Below are 26,546 nucleotides of genomic sequence, written 5' to 3' on the forward strand. Positions count from 1 at the left end.
GAGAGGCAGGCAGAGAGAGAGAGGGAAGCAGGCTCCCTGCTGAGCAGAGAGCCCGATGCGGGACTCGATCCCAGGACCCTGAGATCATGACCTGAGCCGAAGGCAGGGGCTTAACCACTGAGCCACCCAGGCGCCCAACCTCGTTCTTCTTTAAGTTGGGGCAGAAAACAGACCTCTTTGGAATTAAGTAAATGCCCGGTCTTAGTTCATCTCCCATCCAAGTCACCTTCATAGTCTTGCCCCCAAATCTGTCTAGATTTTATGTCTGAAATAATTCCAAGGTTCTGTCATTTGTTATCTGTGTCTTTTGTGTTTTTGGAAGCCTTTATTTTTCAAATCACAAACTTCTTTACCTTTGAAATAAAGGAACTAAATCACCATTAATTTCTCTCCTTGCAAGAAAGAAACTGAGACAGGGTTATATTTAAAAAAAAAAGAATCCAGAGGAAAAAAATAAGGTTTTTTATTCCCATAGAAGAAGGCATAGTCGTAGTGCACTGGGCTAGGATTCAGGATACCTGGGTTCCCACTCTATTTCTGGCACCCAAGTAACCCTTATATAAATCACAGCCCCCCCACTCCCAGCCTGGGTTTTCTCTTCTATAAAACAAGGTAGTTGAACTACAAGTGGTTGCTAGGTCCTTTCATCCCTGATCAAGCAACTATTAACTAAACACCTACTGTCCTCCCAGGACCAGGGTGTGATGCAGGAAGTACCAGTATGGGGGTACCCTCAATTCGGACAGTGCAAGCGGATGCCGTTCACAGTGCCCCAGACAGGAAATTAGATAAGAATTATGAGCACTGGAATGAATATTTCCCAGTATACCCTATTGAGGGATTTTTCACAAATCAGAAATTATTTGGGCTACCTAGAAATAACCATCCCACCCTTGGGACTGACCCTTTGACTCTGGGAGTTCTTTCCTCAATTGTTACCATTTCCTGTGAATCCATTTCTGGGTATCTCTGAAGGCGTGGATTGCCCTCACACTTAGCTCTGTGACCTGAAGGGAGAATGTAAATTGCATGCACAGAGTACCTTGTCCATATGTCTCTGGGGAGCTGGGCAGAGGAATTCTCCCAGGAGCCTTTGTGCCCAGTGAATTCCCATCACTGGATGGACCTTAGGGACCTCTCCTTGGCCTCTGCCCTAATTTCAGTTGTATTTTTGGTGAGTGAGGTTTAGGCCACTTGGGTTCTTTCCTCCTTTCTTTGGCCAACTGCCTGATTGAAACAGCCAGCCAAAAAGGACCCAAGGACATTTTAGCCTCTGACAACTCCTTTTCTGGCTTCGAAATGCAGTCTACAAACAGAAGAAGTCACATTAAGACCTTAAGGGTCATGGAGCATGTTCATTAGAATATCCTCATCTCCCTTTCTTCTCCACACTGGTATTCCAAGGACTTCCACTCTGTGCCCAGTTCCCAAGTTGCAAGGCAACCAAAACGATCCTTAATTTATGTTTTAGTCACTGATGTCCAGGTAACGGGCCCACTGCCCACCTGGAGTCCTGTGGCTGCTGGTATTGTTGCCTTTAAGGCAATGTCTGGAAAATGAAGAACGCGAATATTCTGAAAATGATAATCATATTCACAAGTGCTTTCTGGACATTCCAGCCAAACTAACAGAAAATATATTCATCCTTCAAGGGTTTTGTCTTCATTGCTTGAAATACATCTGCCGGGTCGGACATGGGAGGAACATTGCCTTAATTATACAGAGGAGATTTCTAAGCTAGAGAACAGGAAACAGGTAATGGTCATAAATGAAACAAGACCCAGCAAGAGAAAGCACTGGAAAACATTTCACATTAATCTGCCTTAAAATCTTTTTCTTTGCTCCTTCATCAGCCTTTTCCATCACCTGAAATTTGTTCTTTGTACTTCAGTTTGCATCTCCTTTATTTTGCCTTTTTTGTGTTTTCTTAAAGATTTTATTTATTTATTTATTTGAGAGAGAGAGAGAGAAAGAGAGAATGCGAGCATGAGCAGGGTGGTCAGAGGGAGAAGCAGATCCCTTGCTGAGCAGGGAGCCTGTGGGACTCCAGGATTAGGACCTGAGCCAAAGGAAGTTGCCCAACCAACTTAGCCACCCAAGCCTCCAACTTTTTTGTATTAAGAAACAGGTTTAGGGCGCCTGGGTGGCTCAGTGGGTTAAGCCGCTGCCTTCAGCTCAGGTCATGATCTCAGAGTCCTGGGATCGAGTCCCGCATCGGGCTCTCTGCTCAGCAGGGAGCCTGCTTCCTCATCTCTCTCTCTCTCTGCCTGCCTCTCTGCCTACTTGTGATCTCTCTCTGTCAAATAAATAAATAAAATCTTTAAAAAAAAAAAAAAGAAAGAATCAGGTTTAACTACCCTTATCTGGATGTCTGCCATGTGCCAGTCACTGAGCTGGGCACACCTTTTTTTTTAAAAAATATTTTATTTATTTATTTGACAGAAGGAGAGGTCACAAGTAGGCAGAGAGGGGGAAGCAGGCTCCCTGCTGCGCAGAGAGCCCCATATGGGGCTCAATCCCAGGACCCTGAGATCAGGACCTGAACTAAAGGCGGAGGCTCAACCCACTGAACCATCTTGGTACCCCTGAGGTGGGCACACTTACATTTGTATCATTTAACAAGAAGAACAGCTGTGACAGCAGCTGAGGTTTAAGGAGTTTGAATTCTTTGCCCAAAGTTACATGGCTGGAGCGCCAAGATAGGAACCCACGTTTCTGAGCTGCACAGCCCCATACATTTCCGTTACAGTGTCTGATGGTCCTGAACTCTGCTGTTAATGAAAGGACCTAAAATATGTACATTTTCTCCCTTTCTGTATTATTGCAGTTTATATTTGGAAAACAGACCATCAGAAATTTGAGCTCCAGGACCACATTATCTTGTGGCCTCCTAACATTGCCATTTAAAAGGAACTTCAGGGGTGCCTGGGTGGCTCAGTGGGTTAAGCCGCTGCCTTCAGCTCAGGTCATGATCTCAGGGTCCTGGGATCAAGGCCCGCATCGGGCTCTCTGCTCAGCAGGGAGCCTGCTTCCCTCTCTCTCTCTGCCTGCCTCTCCATCTACTTGTGATTTCTCTGTCAAATAAATAAATAAAATCTTTAAAAAAAAAAGGAACTTCAAATGGAGCTTTAAAAGGAACACCCTCTGTGGAGGTAAATACTCTGTGTACTGGAGGATATGGCCGGAGCCTCACTTACTGCATCTTCTAGAATTCTCCTTGGAAAACTCACAGAGAAATTTCTCTCAGGAGTCCAGTACAAAGATAGGGTATTTTGCGAGTAACTGATTTTATCGCATGCATACTAGCAGTCGTGTTAATAATGGTGCTCTGCCTCAAGGAACCAGACTGTGGTCCATTTCCGGTAACTAAACCAATCCTTATGCAACTGATTTTAGGGACTGAGCCTAGTCTTGGCTTCAGCTTGTTATTCTACCTTTTTTTCCCTTGTATCTCATATGTACGCATGAATATGTGTACATATAAACTGCTTCAAATATTTTAAGGATATGGCATTTTAGACTTATGCCTATAAAATAACTCAGTTATAATAAATAAATATATCATGTTTATTAAATATATTATGAGTTACTATATTTATAATGAATTATAAATATATTTATTAAATATAATGTATAACTTAGCTCTATATCTAAGATATACACACAGTATTTATATATATAAATATATAGAGAGAAAAGTCTTTCTTTCTTTTTTCCTTATGATTTTATTTATTTATTTGACAGAGATCTCAAGTAGGCAGAGAGACAGGCAGAGAGAGAGGCGGAAGCAGGCTCCCTGCTGAGCAGAGAGCCGGATGTGGGGCTCCATCCCAGGACCCTGGGATCATGACCTGAGCTGAAGGCAGAGGCTTTAACTCACTGAGCCACCCAGGTGCCCCTAGATAAGTATTTCTATATATAGATACTCATTTTCAACTTACTGGTTCCACCGAGTTGAACACTTTATATGCTACCTTATACACTCAGTACTTGGCATGGATACATCTTATTTGCTCAGTTCATCTGTAAGTTTCTTGAGGATAAGGGCTTATGTTCAGTCAGGTCTCAGTAACACCCGACCATATGTTGTTTAATTTATTGTTGAGGGGGACAGGTCCATAATCCGACAAGAAAAGTGACTCCTCTCTTAACCCTGCCCTCATCCAGACCATCCTTTGTAATACTGGTCACACACAACCTGGGGCTGGGTTGGCCATGACGTTCATAGCTATTCTAGTTCTGTCTCCTTCACTTCGCAAAAGTGAAGGAGACAGAACTAGAAAGGGCAAAGGGGGACTAGAAAGGGCAACGGCCGCGTGGAAGCATCATCAGCCCGTCATGCTGACTTGTCATGTCCAAGCAACTCTTAGGGGAAGTATCGACAGAGGCACCGTTTCTGTGACTGACGGAAACTCCCTTTCCCCCATCTCTCTTTAGATATGTACATGCTTTGACTTCAAAGCAACGGAGTGTGATTATATTCTGTAAAGCAAAAGGGAAAATAGTCATTACCATTTTGTGTCCACCTTCATCAGACCACATCAATTCTATGTGGACGCATATGAAAACTTTTTTTTTTTTAAAGATTTTATTTATTTATTTATTTACTTAACTTTTAAAAAAAAAACAAATTTTATTTCTTAATATATGTGAAAGACCTTTGAAAAGAGACCATTAAAAATGACAAAGATTTTATTTATTTATTTGACAGAGAGAGATCACAAGCAGGCAGAGAGGCAGGCAGAGAGAGAGAGGGAAGCAGGCTCCCTGCTGAGCAGAGAGCCCGATGCGGGACTCGATCCCAGGACCCTGAGATCATGACCTGAGCCGAAGGCAGCGGCTTAACCACTGAGCCACCCAGGTGCCCCCGATGCATATGAAAACTTAAACACGGAAGGCTACTCACATTGCTGTGTACACATTCCTGTTCAACCCCCCAGTATGATGAACTTACTAGCTTAGAAGGGATTGATATTTCAACAAGAAGCTTTTTGAAGTGTGGATAAGAGGGGTGAAAGGGGCCCCTGGGTGGCTCAGTTGGTTGAACCTCCGACTCTTGTTTTCAGCTCAGGTCCTGATCTTTGGGTCATGGAATTGAGTCCCAAGTGGGTTCCATGGTCATTGGGGAGTCTGCTTGGAATTCCCTCCCTCTCCCTCCCCCTTTGCCCTTTCCCCTGCTCATGCTCTCTCTCTCGCTGACTCTCAAAGAAATAAATAAAATTTAAAAAGCAGGAGAGATAAAAGCTGGGAAACTTTGTCCTTTGGTTTGACAAATTCTGAGACTGTAGCTACTGTTTCATGCAGAAGAAATGGGCCAAATTCCATTGTGTTGTCTTTGATAATATAATCCAAGTGACATGTAACATGTACCTACAGTGTGCAGTGTTCCCTCCAAACCTCAATGAGGTCTCCCACATATGTAATCACCTCACATTTATATAAATGAAAAAACTCACATTGATACTAGCACACCTTTGTATAAAATATTACTACATGTGGGCTCCAAGGGTGGCTCAGTCAGTAAAGTATCTGCCTTCAGCTCAGGTCATGATCCCAGAGTCCTGGGATGGAGCCCTGCATCCAGATTTCTCCCTGCTCAGTAGGGAGTCTGCTGGGCCCTCCTCTTCCGCCTTCCTGTGTCTCCTGCTCTCTTTCAGTCTATCCCTTCCTTCCCCCCCACCCCCGCCTTTTTAAAGATTTTATTTATTTGAGACCAAGAGAGTGTGGGGGAATGAGTGAAAGGAAGAAGCAGACTCCTTGCTGAGCAGGGAGCCCAGCATGGGTCTCGATCCCAGGATGTGGGATCATGACCTGAGGCAAATGCAGATGCTTAACCAACGGAGCCACCCAGGTGTCCCAAGAAATTAAAACATTTTTGGTAGAAGACCGCTGATCCAAACCACACCGTTCTCCGACTTCTTAACTAGCAGATTTGTTGAGCCTGTTCCTGGCGACTCATCATGGCTGTGAGTGGCTGGTGCTGGATCCTGGGTTACAGACAGGTTGCCTTTGAGGTTCCTTGGTTTGGGGCGTCTGGCTGCCCTGCTGAGTGACTCTGGATTCAGTGTTGAATTTTCTGTATTTTCTGTATTCTCTGTCCTCTCCCTGTGCTGACAGCGATCTTACTCAATTCACAACCACAATCCACTCTTTCGCTCACCAGCAGTGATGTGGAAGTTTGGGGCAGGACGGAGGTGACCCCGGTTCCTGGAGATTAAGGGTATCAGCTGTATGGCAGCCGTTGATTGACCTCAATTTAATTCCTCTTTCTGTGGCCACCCCAGGCCTCCCCAGGCTGAAGGATCAGCAGACACCATATACACAGTCATACATACATACACATTTGGAAACAAGGGGCAGATAGCCTACAGTGAATGCCCTCTGCCTCCAGCGTCCGTCACCTGAGGAGTTAGGTTGCAGGCGGGGGGAAACAATTCTTTGTTGCCCGTCTGGAGAAACATAGAGCAGGGCCAGACGAGTTCAGTTCCCTGGCCTTCAGTACCTCCGACCAGGGAAGAACCCCTGGTCATAAATCTCTGGGCCATTGCCACAATTGACAGGGGAGTTTTACTGGCTGTTATTTCTCTTGTACAGTATTGTTTTTCGTGCTTGTTTAATCGTTGTTAATGTGAAATCATTTTTTTTCTTGGACTTTGTAGCACTTTATGACAGCGGCCGCAGGTATCTGCAGCGTTCTTGACAAAAACAGTGCAGGATGCGAGTCATCGTGTGTCTGCCTTGCCCAGAGCAGGTTCTCACTCAGATGTGTAAAGTTGACTTAGATTTGTCTTGATTTTGATTTTTCTCTCCCTGCTTCCGAAGACCTCTTTATAAATGCCACCTTGGTCCCAAAAGGAAGCCTCAAAAAAATGGACGTCCATTTCATGGGTTGTTTTTTTTTTTTTTTCTTTTTGCTAGAAAGTGGTGGGGGGGGAGAAAAGGTGGATTTTATTTGTCATGATTGTGAAGAATCCTCACATCATTTTTAAATACTTGGTTCCAAGAGTTCTCATAGATGCTACTGAGTTCCGTGAGTGATCCTACAAGGTTGAGTTCTGCATTTAAGTACCGTCTTCTCAGAAGTTTCTATGACCCCCCCGGGAGGTGAAGCCGGGTAGAGTGGTCTCCAGCCTCTGCTGCGCGGGGAATTACAACAGCAGACTTCTGTCTCCTCCGCGGACTGTGAGTTCCTCCAAGGGAGGGACTGTGTCCTAGTCACTTCCGTTCTCCCTCCACCCAGTTTCTAAGGAGGCCTAGAACACCCAGATTGAATGATCAGAAGTAAGAAATGGGCTCCTGTCCACTTCTAAGTTGCCAGTCCGTGTCAGCAGAATGTGTTCCTTAAAATATCTTTCTTAAAGTGTAACCACAATGATCCGTGATGTCAGCTATCACATCCGCCTGCCAGAGGGAAAGTGGAATCACGGCGTGGTTGCCAGACTCTTAAAAGGTCAAGGGGAGGGGACACCAAAACGGCTCCGAAAAGTTAAGGACCGGCTCGAGGAGGTTCTACCCATTTTTCTTTCTCTCATCATGTGCCCGAATTCACTGTTTTTATGAGAAAGCATGTGTCTCTAATGATTAACGTTCTGGGTTGTGGGAAGTGTGGTTCATTAACAATGTGTGTCCTGTACTCCTTTACACACTCCTCGGTAAGTCCGTGTAAATAGTTTCTGTGATGAGTAACTCGGTTTCTGAGATAAGTCCTTCCTTTTATTGCAGCTGATAACAGGATTATATGAGGTGGTAGGCTAACTAGCCAGAGGTTTTGATATATAATGGGAGTTATTACACTCATTCAGTCCCCCTTTTGGGCTCCCCAGATGCCACCCTAAGTTGTTTATTGAAATATTGGTGCCTGGAGAATTTACTCAGAAGCAGTGGATTATTTTTCCCCTCTTCTCCACCCCCCAATTCACCTATAACTGTTTTCCAAAGGAAAAATACCTTCAAACTGGCAGGTTTTCTTATCTAGAGATAAGGATCATGTTGGTCATCAAATTTACCCCGTGCTTTTATTCACAGAGCTGCATAAAAACTCTGTCACCCGAAGCATCGTGAAGCTGCATACTCACCAATTTCCAGATAACATGAAATACTACATAATCAATTATGGAAAATAATGAAATGGAATGTTGGTATGGGAAGCCCCCTCAGAGAGTGTTAAAACAAGGAAATCAATGGCTCAGGAGGAGTGTTAAAATTACAATCAGTCAAGAAGTCCTTACGAAGGGGCAGCCTTGGGTCCGGACCTGCCAGCGCACGTAGGAAGGGTCCGAGGCAGATTCTCGGGGTGTTTATTGTGGGGTAAAGTTGGTTGTTTAATTCCACAAACATGGAAGGACAAGCAAGCAAGCTTATCTTGTGGGCTAGGTACCAAAGATATGTAGGTGCCAAGCAGAAACCTTGCAGAAGCTAATTCAGTCATTTGTTTTTTCTCTGAACAAGCATTTATAAAATGCATCTTTTTTTTTTTTTTTTGGCTGGGTGCTCTGGGCGGCACCGTGGGAGCTCCAGCCGCAGGTTTCGCCCCTATCCTCAAGGAGGGCGGACAGATGAACAAGCAGTTATGGTACTTGGGGAAAACAGGCAGAGCAAAGATCCTATGTTAGACACAAAGGAAGACATGATGACTTGAACAGTACAAAAAAGAAAAGCAAAAGTGAAGTGCTCATTATGGGAAATAGACATGTTCACCTGTTCTTGTAATTTCTGAAACAGCAGAGTTCAGGAAATCGCAGGTTTTAAAAACCTGATTTCTTACTGCCTCTGGACGTAGGCAGCAGTGGTCGGAAGTGGGGATGAAAAAATATCCAGCCCCTTAGTAAGAAACTTACAGAGGATGCATCAGAGCAAAACTTTCATTTCTTCCTTGGCCATTGGCTGGCATGCGCTCTCTTTCTCTCTCTCTCTCTCTCTCTCTCTCTCACACACACACACACACACACACACACATCTACACACACACACAGAGTTAGGCATAAGATCTGAAAACGATATACCTCATTCTTTTTCTGAACATGAGACACCTGGAAGTGTGTCTTCAATATCCCCAAAGAAAAGAAGGCCTGGAGAAGTCAGATTGTCTTACAACTGGAACACGGTTTGATGCTAGAGAACTGTTGACTATAGTATTTCGGTCCTGTTACGTATGAAAGTAAGGGACCATCATCTGCAGATGAAGAGGAAAAAGCCCTTGAAGAGAAAGTTCCCAAACTTCTGCTTCTTTTCATCTTCACTCCCTTTTCTCTCTTTCTGTGTGGCCAGCAGATAACCCCTTGGCTCTTTTCATCTTTCCAAAAATGGGAGCAATATATGCACTTTGAGGGATCTCTGTTCCCCCACCCATTTTGAAATTAATGTGCAACATTAGCATGTGTAACAGTTGTTCTGGGGAGACAATCTCAGGGGGGAGTATTTTAGGTTCCCCTGAAAAGAGTGATAAATAACTAAAGCTTCATAGCTCGCTCGCTGTCTCTCACATACACACACAGCCCCCAAAACCATAAAACATGCCGTGGATGGAACCAAATTGTCATCACAGACTGATAAATTTGAAATAAGATGCTGAGCATGATTTTGTGGAAATGAGAGTATAACAAAACCCAGGAGAGCATAGTACACCTTATTTTGAAATCTCCAGAAGCATCTGGAGAGACAGTTCCTGGAATGTCCCCTGGATGCTACAACATGTATAGTTCTGGGACATTTGGCCACAGATCCTTGTGACAATAGTTTGTGAAGAACAGTTAGGGAGGGGTCTGCATCAGCCGCCGCCCAGAAGCTGACTTGCCATAGCACACAACACTGGAGATGCTCAGGTAGAGAAGAATGTGACCTCCTCCTGTCACTAAACCATGACGTCATGTTTGGGTGGATATTGTCCACCCTGAGACTCATTTTCACAAGGTAGGCACTGCGTTTGTCCTACTCACCATTATATCCCAGGTCTGGTACTCATAACCTGCCAAATAATCAGCTCTTAATAATACCTATTCACTAGGATGAAGGAAGTTCTTTCTTTTTTTTTTAAGACTTATTCATTTATTTTCTTATTTTAAAGGAAGATTTTATTTATTTACTTACTTGAGAGAAATAGAGAGCAGGAGCATGGGGGAGAAGCAGAGGGAGGAGGAGAAGCAGACTCCCTGCTGAGCAGGGAGCCCAACACTGGCCTCAGCCCCAGGACCCTGGGATCATGACTTGAGCCGAAGGCAGAGACTTCATCAGAGCCGCCCAGGGGCCCTTCATTTATTTTACAGAGACAGAGAGTAGGAGCGGGGGTGAGGGAGAAGAGGGAGAGAATCTTCAAGCAGACTTGCACCGAGCGCAGAGCCTGACTCAGGGATTGATCCCACAACGCATGAGATGACGAACTGAGCAAAAACCAAGAGTCGGCCCCTGACCCAGCTGAGCCACCCAGGCACCCAGGAATGAAATTCTTGGTCAGAACAGACTAAGTGGTTCCACATACTTGTGGTGGAGATGCTTGGGGATAGGTTTCCCTGACCAGAGCCTGGTTATAGTTTTGTGTAGTTACAGTGCTACACACTGTAACTTTTCTCCTCCACAGAATCATGAGGTCCATCAGGTGTGAGCTCTCTGTCTGTCATTTCTTCATTTGTGTCATGTTTCATCCTCACAAAAAGAATCTCCTATATTTTTAGGTGAGAAAGTAAGTCTTAGAGAATAAAGTAGTTTGACTAAGCTTTCAACGCTGGAAAGTATAGAACTGAGTCTTCAGTCCGACTCTGTACCTTGGGTTCAGTGTGCCCTTGACTGTGTTCACTGTATCCTAGACTCATGCAAATAAAGTTCAGCACAAGCTCACATCAGTACTAATGAATGTGTGAGTGGACACTTCCTAAGAATCAGCCAGCTATCTGCAGTTCCTTTGAATGGCTACTTAAAAATGACTTTGTTAAAAGTAAGTCAAATTATCTTCAGTTAGAAGATTCTAGCACCTCTTGATGTAATTTGGAGACAGCCTAGAGCTTGACAGAGAGAAAATTGTTCAGGAATATCATTTAACCTCTCTGAGCCCTATTATCTCATTTCTAAATTGAATATAATGATACCAGTTTGGGTAGCTTCAAAGGCATATTCTATCAACTAAATCCAAAGCAATACACAAAAACTCTGCAAAACTACTACGGAACATATCAATGTCAGGTGTTACTTTTATAAATACATAGTGTATAGTCTAAATATGGCCACCACATTCGGAAAAATTGGATCTTTGGCTGGTAGATATTACAAAAGGAAGATCCTGCTGTTACAGGTAGCCATTGCAGTGGATCAGTATGGTCTTCGCATTCAGACCGTAGGTGGGAGAGGGGATATAGCTCAGTGGTAGAGCATTTGACTGCAGACCGTAGGTGGGTTTGTGAACTGTACGTGAAATAAGGATGGTTTTGTCACTGAAGAATGCTGTCTCCTGGAGGACAAGATGAAAGAAGAATAAAATGCCCACTGGGATTCAGCATCTTTCATTTTAATCCACGTGGCAGTCCTATGAGGGAGGCAATGTTCTTGGTTCATTTTCCAATTACAGAAGCCGAAGTTCAGAGAGTTTCTAGGAAAATTGTCCAGATCATAAAGCAAATGTAAATGAGTCTCAAGACCATGATTGGTCATTGTTCTGTTCAAACTCGGGCACAGTTTGGACTTCCAGTTAATCCGGATCCCAGATAATGGCAGTGTCTCTCTCTCTTCCAAAGTCCTTTGTGCTGGCATGCTAATTGTCTTTTTTTTTTTTTTTTTTTAAATTTGTTTGACAGAGAGATCACAAGTAGGCAGAGAGGCAGGCGGGGGTGGGGGGAAGCAGTCTCCCCGCTGAGCAGAGAGCCCGATGCGGGGCTCGATCCCAGGACCCTGAGATCATGACCTGAGCTGAAGGCAGAGGTTCAACCCAGTGAGCCACCCAGTTTCCCCATGCTAATTATCTTTTAAAGAAATCTTCTCAGTTTGGCAGCTTGCTACTATCAGTGTACTATTTTAGCTTTGTGTCAATGTAGTAAACTCTAGATACATAAACACAGGCTATTTGGGGTCATTCTAATGGGGTCTGCTGAGGGCAGTGTGAGGCACCTGGACCTCCCACGAGCAAACTCTAATAGCTCTGTGAGCATTAGACAGAACGATCTAATGGAGGGCCTTTTCCTAGCAGCTCATTGATTATAAATACTACTCTTAAGTATTCATATGTGGCCATAAAAAGTATTTGTCCAGATGAAAATAATGATTTTTAGGAGCAGCGATGTAAGTTCTGAGCATTTGCACCATGGCGGCCATTGGTGGAGGGAGACCTCTAGCTTATAGTGAGTTCTCTTATGTAGAAAATTAAATGAAAATAAAAAATGTAGAGACTAACAGTGTCAATTTTTTTTTTCTATTTTACAGGTTGATGACCAAATGAAGCTGCTTCAGAATTGCTGGAGTGAGCTCTTAATTCTCGACCACATTTACCGACAAGTGGTACACGGAAAGGAAGGATCCATCTTCCTGGTTACTGGGCAACAAGTGAGTATAGAGACCCCCCACCCCCCCAAAAATGTCTTTTTATTAAGCATGTTCAGAATGGCAGGAATTTAACTAGGTCAGAAGCACTCTGGTGCTTTGAAAGGAAAAGATTGGCTGCAAATAATTTAGAAAAGCTGACTTGGTGCACTCTGTCCCTACACTGATGATTACGGTTAAACTTGTAAAAGCAAACATAATCACAGACATTCTGCTGCTTTCACTCTGCTGGGATTGGAAGTTGTGCTTTGAAGGCTCAAAACAACTGCTAAATCAGAATTAATGATGAGTACCCAGCCATCTTTCCTCGGATTTCTGCATTCATCTACACACTTGTTTTGTCAGTTATTAAAAAAAAGCTTATACCTTGCAGAATCCTTACTGTTTTGGCATCATAGTGGTGGAAGAGACTGATTCAGACATCATACATAAATATTGGCATAAAGGCATGCAAGGGAAAAGGGACAGGAGTTCAGTTTTTAGGAGCTACCGTCATTCCAAAGGAAGATGGAAAAAATTACTGTTCGTCCCTACTCCTTTCTGAATAGATACTCGGTGGGTCAACAGATATTTATTGGACATCCGACAGCGTCCCAGCCACTAGTGGAGGACAGTGGCATGCATTAGAGACCCTGTCCTCATGACGCTTGACATTGTAGCAGGGAGAAGCTGACCATAATGAATCTTCATGTAACATTTATGTATATGAGAAGAAACGTATGATGTATTAGAGGTCAACGTGCTGTTTGAATAAAAGAAGAAAGGAGAGAAGAGGACGTGCTACGCAAAGGGGAATGCACACGTATCCAGGGGGTACGTGGCATCCCGACCCAAGGATTGCTGTGTTCAGTACGAGTGGTTGGGTTTGGTCTTTAATGAGAAGGTGATGTTCAGCAAAGACTCAAAGGAGGCGAGATTGTTGGCTTCACCGATATCTGGGGAACAGAAAGTACTTAATGGACTAAGTCCAACTTTATAGGATTTTGGCATGTCCCTCCCAGTCTGCTTAGCCTTCCTTCAGTAACTGATGTGTTATTAAAATAAATGCATGGAACACAGTGATTCCCTAAGTCCATTGGGTCATTCCTATTCAGGCCTCGCTGCAGCGTTCCGCAGTGCTTCCGGACTTCGTTGCCCAGGCCCCGTGATCTTTTACATGCAGCCATAAATGTTTATGTGCTGTGAAACCACAGCAGTGCATATTTGAAAATGAAAGGCTGTCTCCACGCCATTTGCTGTATTATTAATAAATCACCTTTTCCCAATCAAATTAAAGGCAAGCACTATTTCAGAGTTTTTGCAAATTGGATCAATTCAACCATCTCCATCACTATCTGGTCCTTGCTTTCTGTACATCTCGTGAGAAAAGCCTTCTAGGCGAGCAGATAAAGTCTCATGGGCTTGACTTTCTGGACTTTTAAATTTGTGTTTAACATTTTTGTCCGGGGACCCAAGGTTTTGGAGGAAATGTACCCATTTCTAGAGTTTAATCACTGGGTAGGCCTCCAGCCCTCTCTCCACCCCCTTCCCCGTTTCCCCCTCCCATCCCTACCCAACGAGGAACTGCATTAGAAGGAACCTCAGCCCACAAATTAATTTGATTTCATTTCCTTCTGAGTTTCAGAAATCAAATGGGTTTGTACTGTTCTTTCTCAAAGCATTGCCATTCTTGCTCTTTAGAAATACTCCTTATTTCACATTTCATTTTGCCTTAAGTGCTGCCCCTGGGTAAAGGTAATTACCATTTAAAAAGTAGAGAAAGTGCATTTCTTGTCTCTGATTTTCAAAACCAAGAACAGTCAGAAATAGATGGTATTTATCATCTTAAGGATCAATTACTGCTGCTTCATGTTTTGCCCTCAAAACAGAATACAGAACTCCCTGGCGAAGAGCTAGTTCTTCCCCTCTCACCTTTCCTGCCCCCCAGAGTCTTCTAGCTCCCTCCTCTGCCCTCCTGAAGTGAGTCCCCTTTCTGTCAAAGACCTCCCCTACCCCTTTGCATCCAATCAATGCAGACCTTTGTAATGATTCATTATAACCAAATGCTCTTAATTTGTGAAAATTATGGAACAAAGCTTGTATTTTCTATTGTGGAATAGGCTAAACATTTTGAATCTATCTCTGGGCTTCCTGCAATTTCTTATATATTTTTCTTAAAGATTTTATTGGCTTTATTAAGTGGTTCATGAATTGGGTAGCATTCAGTTAGGAAGTAGAGAGATGCTCTGGCAGTTTCTTTCGTTCTTTCTTGGGGGGGAGGGGTGGGAGGGAGGGAATGGTAAGCAGGCTAGGTCTTCTGACCCTGAGATCAAGACCTGAGCCTCTGTCAACAGTTGGAAAGCTTAACCTCCCCCGACCCCGATAGTCACCCAGGTGCCCCAGCCTGCAATTTCTTAAAGCAAAAGAAGTGCTATGAAGGAAGACCCTTGGAAAGCGTGTGACCTTTGCAACAGAATGAGGAAGATATTTTAACGTGGAGTCATAGACAGATTTTTACATCTATATAGCGCCTATTTAGTGCTGAAGATGTTAGGTGCCTGAAAAGTATCAGCTGATGGTCCAGAGTAGAATTGCCCTATTGTGACCTACAAGCTGAATTAAAACAAGTTAACTTGGACTCAACACCCAGAGTACGCTTCCCCACCATCTCATCTCTGTCTTCTTAACACCTTCCCATTTCCGGTCGTGGGGCTGAGACCCCAGTACTGGTCTGGCATTAAGAAGTTGCTTTCTACGGCAGTGGGCATGTACTGCTTCCCACCCTGAGATGCAGAGAGATGGGTGAAAATGTGGTGTATAATTTCCTTAGAACAGTAAATACCTCCCTGACGGCAAGTGTGGGAAAACCTAGACGTTTTTGTTAAAACAATAATAGATTATTTGGTGTACGCTAATTTTAGGACGATTGTTACAATAATGATGAAAGGAAGGACTATAGGAAGCATAAGAGTAGAGCAATATTCTGATTTTTCTTTTAAGATTTTATTTATTTGAATAAATAAAAGAGCAAAAGAGCAGGAAGAGGAGCAGAGGGAGAGGGACAAGCAGACCACGCTGAGTGTGGAGCCCAGCATGAGACTTGATCTCAGGACCCCAAGATCATGACCTGAGCTGAAACCAGGAGTCGGACGCCCAACAGACTGAGCCACCCAGGCACCCCCAGGGTGAACACTTTTTTTTTTTTTAATAGCATGATTTTAAAAGGAAAATGTATGGAGGTAGTTGAAAGCAAAAAGAGGAACTTAACCCTTTTTTAGTATATGATCTAATAACAGTCAAGCTCCTGGCAGAGTATATTTTTATTACTAGTACATGGCTGTTTGCTGTCTGGTATGAAAATGTTGAGTGTGTGTGTGTGTGTGTGTGTGTGTGTTAACAAACATTAGTCTAGTTGAGAATTGAACTGACTGGTGTTTGAGTTCCTGTTCCAAAATTTACTAGCTATACCATCTTGGGGAACTCCCCTTACCATTCAGGTTTCAGTTTCTTCACTTATCCAGGGGGGGATTGTAGGGGAATCTGTGTCAGAAAATTGCAGTAGGAATTACAAGAAATAGTTCTGTAAAGTACAAACATGAAAATTTCAGGGTATCAAAACTGTGAACGGGAGGCTGATAGGGGGTCAACAGCCCTGTGAAGAAAGTACTCCTCATTATTAAGAGCATCCCCATTTTACAGATGAGTAACTGAGACAGAGAGAGGTAAAGTAGTTGATGCAAAGTCAAAATACAACTAATAAAAGCAGTAGAATGTTCTGATCTAGGCAGTCTGGTGCCAAAGTTCGTGTTCTTTTTTTTTTTTTTCCCCTTCTTTTTTTCTTTTAAGATTTTATTTATGTATTTAGGAGACAGAGAAAGAGTGAGGGGAGAGCAGAGGGAGAGGGACCAGCAGACTCCCTGCTGAGCACAGAGCCTGACACAGGGCTCCATCTCACGACCCTGAGATTATGATCTGAGCAGAAATCAGAAGTTGATGATCAGTCAGCTGAGCCACCCAGGCGCCCCAGAGTGTGCTCCTTTTTTTTTTTCCCCTTTTCTGTGTTCCAGAATTCCAGAATTAATTGTTTATAAACCACACCCATACCAGTGCTCCACGCAATACGTGCCCTCATAATACCCACCCCCAGCCTCACCCAACCCCCCACGCCCCAAGAGTTTGTGTTCTTAACCAACATACCATACTGCTTTTCTGTATATCTCACAGATGCTACAAAGTCTTCGTGTATAATTTCTGTGCATGACAGCTTCTGTGAAACTTCCAAGCAAGACACTCATTCCTTCTTTAGGAGCCTAAATATATAAATGTCTTTGTTTTACTTACAAATTTCTTGGTGTGGCATTATCACATTGTAAAAATAAATTTAGGTCATCAGAAGCATTTTAATGTGATTATTATTTACCATATAAAATTATTTCAGCATTAAGAAAATGCTAGAAAGAAGAAAAGGGATCACTCATAATGTTACCACCCTAAATCAACTGCTTTTATTGAATTTTCTTTTTTTTTTTTTTTAAAGATTTTATTTGTTTATTTGACAGAGATTACAAGTAGACAGAGAGGCAGGCAGAGAGAGAGAGAGGGAAGCAGGCTCCCTGCTGAGCAGAAAGCCCGATGTGGGACTCGATCCCAGGACCCTGAGATCATGACCTGAGCCGAAGGCAGCGGCTTAACCCACTTCTTCCTAAATGTGGCGTTTTCTTAATTTTCTAAAGGAAAGAGTTCCTCTGCCACCAAAACACATTGACCTACTACCACAGATTTGTGCAGAAATGTGAACTTTGAAACAGCGATAGATGCCTCAAGTCATGATGTTGATATCATGGTCAAAAAAAAATAAACCGCATTCTTCCGAGGAAGTGTGTAAAATAACCCTATGGGCAGCTTAACACTCACCTACAGGAGAAAAACAGCTTGATTCACTTAATTTAAAAATATTCACGAAGACCTGATAATTGAAGGAAAATCAAAAATGGGGGGGTGGAATTAGACAACGTCCAGCCCTCGCTGGTGATAAGAGGTGTAATTTATCGTCTAATGACACTGATGACTAAGCTTCGCAGAGGGCTTTGCACTGTGCACTTTCACAGGTAAGCCGTGTGACATGGGTTCAGATAAGATGGGAGGAAGGTTCAGAGGAGGAAGTGCAAAGGGAGTCAGATGGGCATGTGAAGCTGTCCAGATTCCACTTCTAGAAGGAAGTGCCTTATTTTTCAAGTGACTGTATTTGACCAAACTCCTTCACAGGTTGAGACAGACACCTGCAAATCCTCCCAGGGTTAGAGGAGCAGTGACAAGGAATTTCTGGATAAAACTTGAACTAAACTAACTAAACTTTAACTAGCTAAAATCCATCACCTTTTTCAGCCTCAACTAGAAGAAATACGGTACTCCCAAATTACTCGGTAGAAAGTTCCAGGTTTGGAGCGCCTTGGTGGCTCAGTCAGTTTGGTGCCTGCCTTCAGTTCACGTCATGATCCAGGGGCCCTGGGATCGAGCCCCACAGCATGGGGCTCCTCGCTGGGGAGCCTGCTTCTCCCCCTGCCTCTGCCTGCTGCTCCCCTGCTTGTGCATGGTCTCTCTCTCTCTCTCTCTCAGATAAGTAAAATTCAAAAAAAAATTTCCTGCTTTGCTTACAGAATTTTCTCAGCTGCTCCATGATGAGTTCTTCTAGAACAAATGAAAATGTTTATGATGAGTATTTTAAGACTAATAAATAGTAATACTCAATACGCTTCAATCTGTACCACCAGGATTGTAGTCCTCACACACAAGCGACCCAGGTAGCAATTCTGTGTCAGCCTGAGCATGCATATGGCGTCTACACAGTGCTTTATAGCATCTCTGCTAGACAGGCTAAAGAATGCAAGGCCCCACCTGCTCCTTGTTCTAATATTCTGGCATTTTCCTCCTGAACGCAGCTCACGGTAAATACATTTGTAACAGTAGAGAAGGAAGAAAAAGACTAGACTGGTTTTAAATGAAGGAGATCTCCAGGGAACCGGTGCTTTGAGCTTGAAGAGGGAAAGGAAAAAGTTGGATAAAATAGCACAACTTTTTCAAAAGTCCCATGGCTAACAAGTTACCTAGCACATTATGTTCACTAAATAAATGTCTGCAGAATTGAGTGCCTTTGTAGTTCACCGAGAATTAGAGCAATTGAAAGAATTCGACTGCAGGGCACTTCGTGAAGGTTCAGTGTCTGCCTTCAGCTCAGGTCATGATCCTGGGGTCCTGGGATCAAGCCCCGTGTCCAGTTCCCTGCTCAGTGGGGAGGCTGCTTCTCCGTCTCCCTCTGCTGCTTTCCCCTCTCCGTCTACCACTCCCTGCTTGTGCTCTCTCTGTCTCTGTCTTCCTCCGTCTCTGTCTCTATAGGTTTCTCAAATGAATAAATAAAATCTTTAAAACAATAATAGTAATAATAATAATAATAATAAAGAATCCCACTGCAAAGAACAGCCCAGGGCACCACAACCTAGTGTTGAAATGAGGATTTGGTGATTCACACCAAATTTCTTACTTAAACCTGAGGTCAGCTATCATGCATTCATTATGTTTTTTAAATCATTATGTTTTTTTAATCTGTATATCATAGATATATAATCATCTATATAAGCATATGTTAAATCTTGTTAAGCAAAAAGGGAGTAATAATTATTGGTAATATTATTAATAATTTTAGTAACTTACATTAATAATTAGTGTTAATATTATCATAACATCTGGATTATAAAATGAATTCTATATCGTTAACATCTTAGAATTAAGAGAAGAATTTGTTTCTATCCAGTATTTTAAAAATACATGTACATAAAACCTATCCAGTTTCCGTAGTGTAGTGGTTATCACGTTCGCCTCACATAAAACCTATCTGTATATATATACTTACATACACATATAAAATAACAATGGAGTACTTTGAAGTGGGATTGCTTTTAGTATTTGCATATTGTAGCTAATTAACAGCCACTGTAACATCATCCTAAGGGAAAGGTCTACTGGCAACTTATTCATTATCTTCTATTATTGTGTATCATATTAAAATGACAGGCATCTTACAATGTACAAGTCATCAAAAATTTCAGTTATTAGAACTAAAAGCAATTTAGCTAAAATGGTTTCTTCCTTCATGATGAGTGAAACTTATCCAAAGGGGACAGCAGCTTATAGTATTTAATATCTGCCTTGAATTTAATGGCACAAAGATTACATGTAAGAGAGCAATAAATTAATTTTACTAAGTACATAAAAGACAAGGCCAGCTGCTCCTGAAATGAGCACAAACTCTGCATTCAACAAGGAAAATATAATTACGTTTGTAATAAAATGTAAGGAAGTTGCAGATCGGTGTGCTGTTTCAGGAATAAATCACCCATCCTCCTTCGGAGCCCTGCAATTTGATAAATTATCCTTGAAGGAAATGTTATTGGAGCTCCCATTTAATAAGCATGTTTGAGCTTTCAAATTAGCATGTAAATAAATGTATAGCTATAAAGTTGTTGGAATGCCAATTGATTTCCCGAAGTTCATCTCACTAAAGGTCTCTAGCTGAATAGAATCTTATGAAACAATTGCAGTTCATTTCCGGTATAGTGCACTGTATTTTCAAGTATAAAGTTCTGGGACTTGAACTTAGTATTACACACCTGTTAGAACTGCACACATACCAAATTTTACTGAACCAGTCTTTTTTCAAAAACGAGGTTCTGGTGAATAATGTACTACATTTTCAAGCGTGATGTTTCTAGCATTTGAACTTCTTGCAGACTTGTTAGAACTATGCACTTAAAAAACTCCATTAACTTCATGCTACAGAATATTAATACCAGCATATTTGCAGTTTATTTTCGTGCATTTTCCTGGTTGAAGGCTTCACTCGAGATCTTGACCAAATGTGCTATGTACATTCTATGCTGCAGCTGCAGTGCATTCAACCACCGACTCTCGGCTTAAATTGGTAGTATTATTCCAAGTATGCTCATTTCCTGATAATCACAGAAATGGGAGGCACCTTTACTGTCCTCTAGCTTAACTGCTTTATGTAAAGATGAGGGCACCAAGGGATGGGGACTCCTTAGGACTTGTCCAAGATGCTTCAGCTGTAAGTGGTCGTGTTGACCCAGGTCTCCTGTCCTGTCCGTTTTCTTCCACTCTGTGACCCCACAGGGCCTTCCTGCTGTCATTCACGCACTGATCCTATTTGTCTCGGTAGGATTTCTTTCACGACCTGGGGGATAGGGAGAGCATGGATAGTTGCTAAAGAATTGAGAGCTCAGGCACCACTTGAAGAAGAATTTCCCGGGGAGGGGGGGCGCCGGGTGGCTCAGTGGGTTAAGCCGCTGCCTTGGGCTCAGGTCATGATCCCAGGGTTCTGGGATCGAGCCCCGCGTCAGGCTCTCTGCTCGGCAGGGAGCCTCCTTCCTCCTCCCTCTCTGCCTGCTTGTGATCTCTGTCAAATAAATAAATAAAATCTTTAAAAAAATCTGAAAAAAGAAGAATTTCCCGGACCAGAAAGATGTCACAGAACTGGCAGAATGGTAGTTCAGACATCCCTTTGGGGGCCACACTGACCGTCATCACGTATTCCAATGTCCCAGCTGCTTGTCCTCTCTGCGTCTGGCTCAGGTTTCGGGCTGCCTGGGTCCTGACCCTTTCACATACTCTGAAACGGAAACCAAAGGAGTTCTTAGAAACACTTGATGTTTAAATTTAGTGGACAGATGCCAGCACATGGACAAAAAGCAGGAAGGACAGTGCTGTGCTTGATACAACAGACCTAGAACACACATTAACTGCGCCTTTTTCATGCATAGTTGACTTTATATAAACTGATTGACACCTTTGGGGGTCGTCTTTCCACTGGCTCTTAATTTTTCTCACTCTTAAAAAAAGGTTTCTGTACACCCAGTATTCTCTAGTTAAAGCTGAAAATTCAACTCATCATATTTACACAATAAAAAAAAAATCCATTCTGCCTTGTTTTTAATTGCAAATTCTACTCCGGGGACTAGTTCTCCTGCTTAGGAGGCAGCCCTGTGTCTTCTCGTAGAGAAGCAAGTGCAGTCAATTATGGTAATGAAATGTCAATAAATATAAAAATTTAATACAGTCTGCTCCGGGTGAGTGGCAGATGAGGACTTGCCTCCCAGACAAATTTGCTGCTGCTGCAAATATTAAATGCACCTAAAAGAGTATCTGGTTGCCTGAGAGCTCTCCAGTACAAAAAGGATGGGAGCATCAGATACCAACTGGGTTTTCCCATTATGCTGTAATTGCAGCCGCAAAGCCAGTACCCTCATTGACAGCCATCCCAACATCTTAACTTATTATTATAAGCTGAACTTTTTATGTCCCCATGAATAATCTAAGATTGGTGCATTGCAGCACCTTTTTAAATTTTTTAATGGAGAAGAAAATAAGCTTTTTTTTTATGTTTTCCATATCCAGAAATAATTCCTCTTAAGATGATTGCTGTCTTTAGAGAGAAATATATTAATAATCATATGAATGAAAATAGTGGTTCTTGCTTTTTAGGAAGCAACCTGAAGCCTGAATGTGATTCTTTCCTCCTTCCCAAGCCTGCATTCTTGGATAACGACTGCTTCCAAACATAGTCTTTTAATAAAATAAAAATGGAAACCTACCTCTTTGTGCCTTCACTTTCTCATGCACCGGTGAATTCATCTTGTGCTCTTAGAAAGCTATTCTGGGTTCACTTTTTAGGGGTAGTATAGTTTCTCTTAAACTTACTTGAGACCCAGTTAAAAATGTTAACCTTACATGAAAATGTAATTTCACAATAGAAAAAAGATGAAGGTAGACATTTTAGGTAGCCAAGATCTGTTCCCTACAAAGTTTATCAAAATGATTAGATATATCAGAATAATTAGGATCCATCTCAGAGTCCTAGTATGTGTCAAACTGTTTTTTGGGGGAATGTCCCCGCTGTTATAAATCTGTAATGCCATCTGATTTTACCCACGATTCCTAAAAGTTTCAGTAAAATATTTGTCTCGATTTTTGTTTGTTCTTGTGTTTCTGATTCTGACACACAGTTCTGCGTTACAGGTGGACTATTCCATAATCGCATCCCAGGCCGGGGCCACCCTCAACAATCTCATGAGTCACGCACAGGACTTGGTGGCAAAGCTACGCTCTCTGCAGTTTGATCAACGAGAGTTTGTGTGTCTGAAATTCTTGGTGCTCTTTAGTTTAGGTAAGGCATCCTTTTCTCATACTCTGTACAACCAGATGTGATTCGATGGTGCCAGACTCTGCGTGTGTTGAAGTCAGTACATGCTTTTTTCTACCAAGATACTGCCCTCCTTTTTAAATGATGGAATTGTCAAATGTGAGTATATTACGTGTATGTCTCTGCATGACTCATCGCCTGTGAGTAGATGGGTTGGGGCATGGGAAAGGCGTTCTTAGGCTGGAATCCTGAAGTTTCTCCCAAAGCGGACATAACGAGTAGGCAGCAGCCGTAGAAGGCTGTGTCAGAAGGCTGAATGGAGATGGCTTAGGAAAGACGTATGGGATCAAAGTGTAGGCACCTTCTGTTGATCGTTTCTATGTGCCTTTCGTTAGAGCTTGCGGACTACTATTTTTATTGTAAAATATGGGTCGTAATTAAAAACCTCTTTCTTAAATCTCGATCAGGATTAACCAGAGAAGGTTTATAACTAGATGCATCACTATGCAAGTATAAAAGATGATGGTTGTCAAGGGGAAAGGATGCTTCTTTAGGAAAGCTTTGGGGAAGAAAGATAACTAAGCAAGACAGATTGGCTAAATCAAGGTTCTCAGTGAGTCAGTTGAGAAAAATCACCACTGCTTGGAATAAAAAAAGGATTAAGGAGATGGATTTTTATTGACTTCAAAGGAACAGATTTTTCTGCCTGTCCCATACTTGATTTCTGTATTTTGTTGGCTTAATAAAGCCAACTTAAATAAACGTTTTGCCAAGTCCATTTATTACTTATTGGCAGACAGCTGAGGGAGGCAACTTCCCCTGAATGAAAAAAATGCAGAAATCAGATTTACCAACATGTGTTTTTTCTTTAGTCTTCGGTTATAAGATAGTTGTGAATTCATAGCCTAAGAAATAAAACAATAAAACAAACTGCAAAGTAAAACAGATGTGTCTACTCTCCAAATTTGGTACTTTCTCTTTAAAATTCCTCTTGACAGCACTGCACAACTGTTGCTAATAAAGGGATAGTTTGAAGTAATAGAACCAGAGTTAATTTTTCACATGTAGTCAACATTTAAAATAAAAAGAACGTTTTCATATTTTGGAAAATGTGATAAATATAGCAAAAAGAAATGTTACTGAAAATTTAAAAAGACAACAGAATTTCATAGATGTAGTGTTCAAAGGTTTACAATGCCAGGACTGGATGCGTGTGGTTTCTGCATTAACCGTTCTAAGTAGGAAAGTTCCATTCAAGTAAGTCGACATCTTTTACCCATGAACAGTTTTTAGAAAATCAAGAGGAAGATAAAGATAGCATAGGCGTGCTTGCTCTAATCTCACAGGCCGTTCTGGTGTATGGCAAGATCTTTGTCTTTTCAGCTGGCAACATTTGATTAGTAATTAAATGGAAAAAGTGGCAATATTTGTGTAAGGAATCTTAGAGCATCTTAGTGATAAAATATTTAAAGAGAGTCATCTCACTTCAGTAGTATTTTTATTTATTTAAAGATTTTTTTAAGTTTATTTGAGAGAGAGGGCACGCATGAGAAGGGGGAGTGTCAGAGGGAGAAGCAGACTCCCTGCCACGCAGAGAGCCTGATCGGGGCGACTCGATCCCAGGACTCCAGGATCATGACCTGAGCCGAAGGCAGTCGCTTAACCCATTGAGCCACCCAGGTGCCCCACTTCGGTGGTATTTTAAATTAGTTGAATAACTGCATTTCATTGGAAGATGTAGACATTAACGATGGGCCATGTTTTGTTTTCCTCACTTTTATCTTACCGTCATCTTTTTTCAAAATTACTGTGTTTTCTGCCAACACTAAGGAAGTAGGGGCTGGGGGTGGTGGTTCTGAAGTGCTTTCAGTCCTTGAACCTGACAAATTATCCTCCTGAACTATTGGGCCATCTATGTCCCAGAACCTCAGCCACACACACTCCTATTTGAGTGTGTTGATTGTGTCTGGAATTTGGGGACCACTGAATGTCTAACTCACTGTCCCTTAAACTGCCTTGTTTGTTGTTTAAGGGAAAAAAGAAAGCTTAGCTTTCATATCAGAGGTAAATACGAGTTTTGATCAAGTTCATTTATTTATTTATTTTTCAAGGGTTTATTTTTAAAGAAGCAAGAAGATGGTAACTGGCAGTAACATTCTGGTAGTTTCCAATTTGCAGATGGAAAGTATTTCCCCCTGGAGAAACAATAAATTATCTTTTTTGTGCAGCTTTATTGTGGTATGTGGATAATCAACTTTTAGGTACCCAGGCCAGTCCTGGAACACCTGTTTCACCGGTAATGGGAATGAAATCCTAGCAGAGCCCCCCTTGAAAGCTGAGTCCAAGTGCAGAATCGGTACCTGCTGTGTCAAACCCTCATGAACCTTGCGTACCCCTTTCCGTCCAAGTCTGAAAACCCATGCGTTCTGATCCCAGGCCAGCCTTGAGCCTCTCTGTGAGGCTCAAAGTGAACTCAAAGTCAAAGTGAGGACTGTGTGAACTGATCATAGGTTCGGGGCTGTGTTGAGATTGGACTGTAGCAGTATTCTCTTGGTGGATGATGAAACCATGTTTACCAGATGGAGCTAGTGAGCGAAAGTAGGATGTGAGCCCTAACAGGTATAACAATCGAAGTCAGATTGGCTGGTGCTAAAGCATGGAGGCAAGGGAGAGCAAGATGAGTTTGGGAGCCAGTAGGAGATCAGTATGGCTTGAGGGAAGCCTCAGTTATGGATAGAGGGGTGGGCGAGAGCCTGGTCATGGAGGACCTTAAGGCATTCAACAAGTGTTTACTGAGCACTTCTCTGTGTCTGTCAGGTGATGAGCTGGGCGCCGGGATATGGTGGCAAACCAAAGTAGGTACCATGATCTTCATCCTGTAGGCAGTTAGGAAGTACGACTAGATTCTTAAAAAGGGGCTGAGGTGTGGGTAATGTAAGGTGATTTGTGTTGCTGGTAGTGATGTGGAATGTGGTCTAGAGATGAACAAGGCTGGAAACTCTGTTCAGAGGTGGTTTTAACACACTCCGTGGGGATAGGAATGTGCTTACGTGAACAAGATAACAGGATGCAAATCGTGTGACACAGTTAGGAGGAAGAAGGGCCACATGAGTCTTAGGTTTCTGGGTGCTTGAACCAGAATAGAAGACTCTAGAGGAGCAGTAGCCTATTAGTGGAGTCAAATCAAACTCTGGTAGAAACCGTCCTCCTCCTGAATGTCATTCTTCACTAAAGCGGAGCCCTGATTCCATGAAAACCTAATGACATGACTAACGTAAATGTATCGTTAACTAGAGATTTTCCATTCCACTGCCTGATTTTTTTTTTTCTTGTGCAAGTTGTATCATTCTAGGAACAGACATCAGTTAGTTAAGCTGTTGAAAAAAGAAGTTAAAGTAAAAAATGTCCCCTCTCTCAGAGTATTTCTGTATATAATGTAGGCTCTGGGGGCCCAGTCTGCTAGTAATGTTTTCTTAAAATCCCGTTAAATTTATATATATATATATATATATATATATATATATATATATATATATGATTTTTTAAAAAGTTTCCTTAACACTGAGATAGCATAACTTGAGCCCGTTGATAATTTGGCAAAAGAGGAGATACTCTACATGGGGTATTTAAAACTGATGATCCAAGAGAAGATAAAATAAAATTTTTGATTTTGATCTGTTGGTGTGTACTTCCGCCTTCTAAAAAGGAACCCATATGACTGATGAAATTTGCTGTCTGTCACCAACAGTGCAGAAACAAAACTCGTAGAAGTAGTATGTGGAATCACGACCCTCAGATAATGTCGTTATTGCATGGGTTCCAGAGATGAGTAGAATTC

At 42.3% G+C, this 26,546-nt stretch overlaps 1 protein-coding gene across 1 annotated transcript in view; it reads left to right on the forward strand.

The window, feature by feature from the left end:
• Positions 1-26,546, forward strand: part of NR5A2 (nuclear receptor subfamily 5 group A member 2) — a 138,199-nt gene that overhangs the window by 63,392 nt on the left and 48,261 nt on the right. Inside the window, exons 6-7 of the mRNA XM_044267552.1 lie at positions 12,403-12,522; positions 22,585-22,732. Coding sequence (XP_044123487.1) covers positions 12,403-12,522; positions 22,585-22,732 — 268 coding nt within the window. The remainder of the gene's footprint in view (positions 1-12,402; positions 12,523-22,584; positions 22,733-26,546) is intronic.

This window comes from Neovison vison, chromosome 10 (genome assembly GCF_020171115.1).
Source record: "Neovison vison isolate M4711 chromosome 10, ASM_NN_V1, whole genome shotgun sequence".
Taxonomy (NCBI): domain Eukaryota; kingdom Metazoa; phylum Chordata; class Mammalia; order Carnivora; family Mustelidae; genus Neogale; species Neogale vison.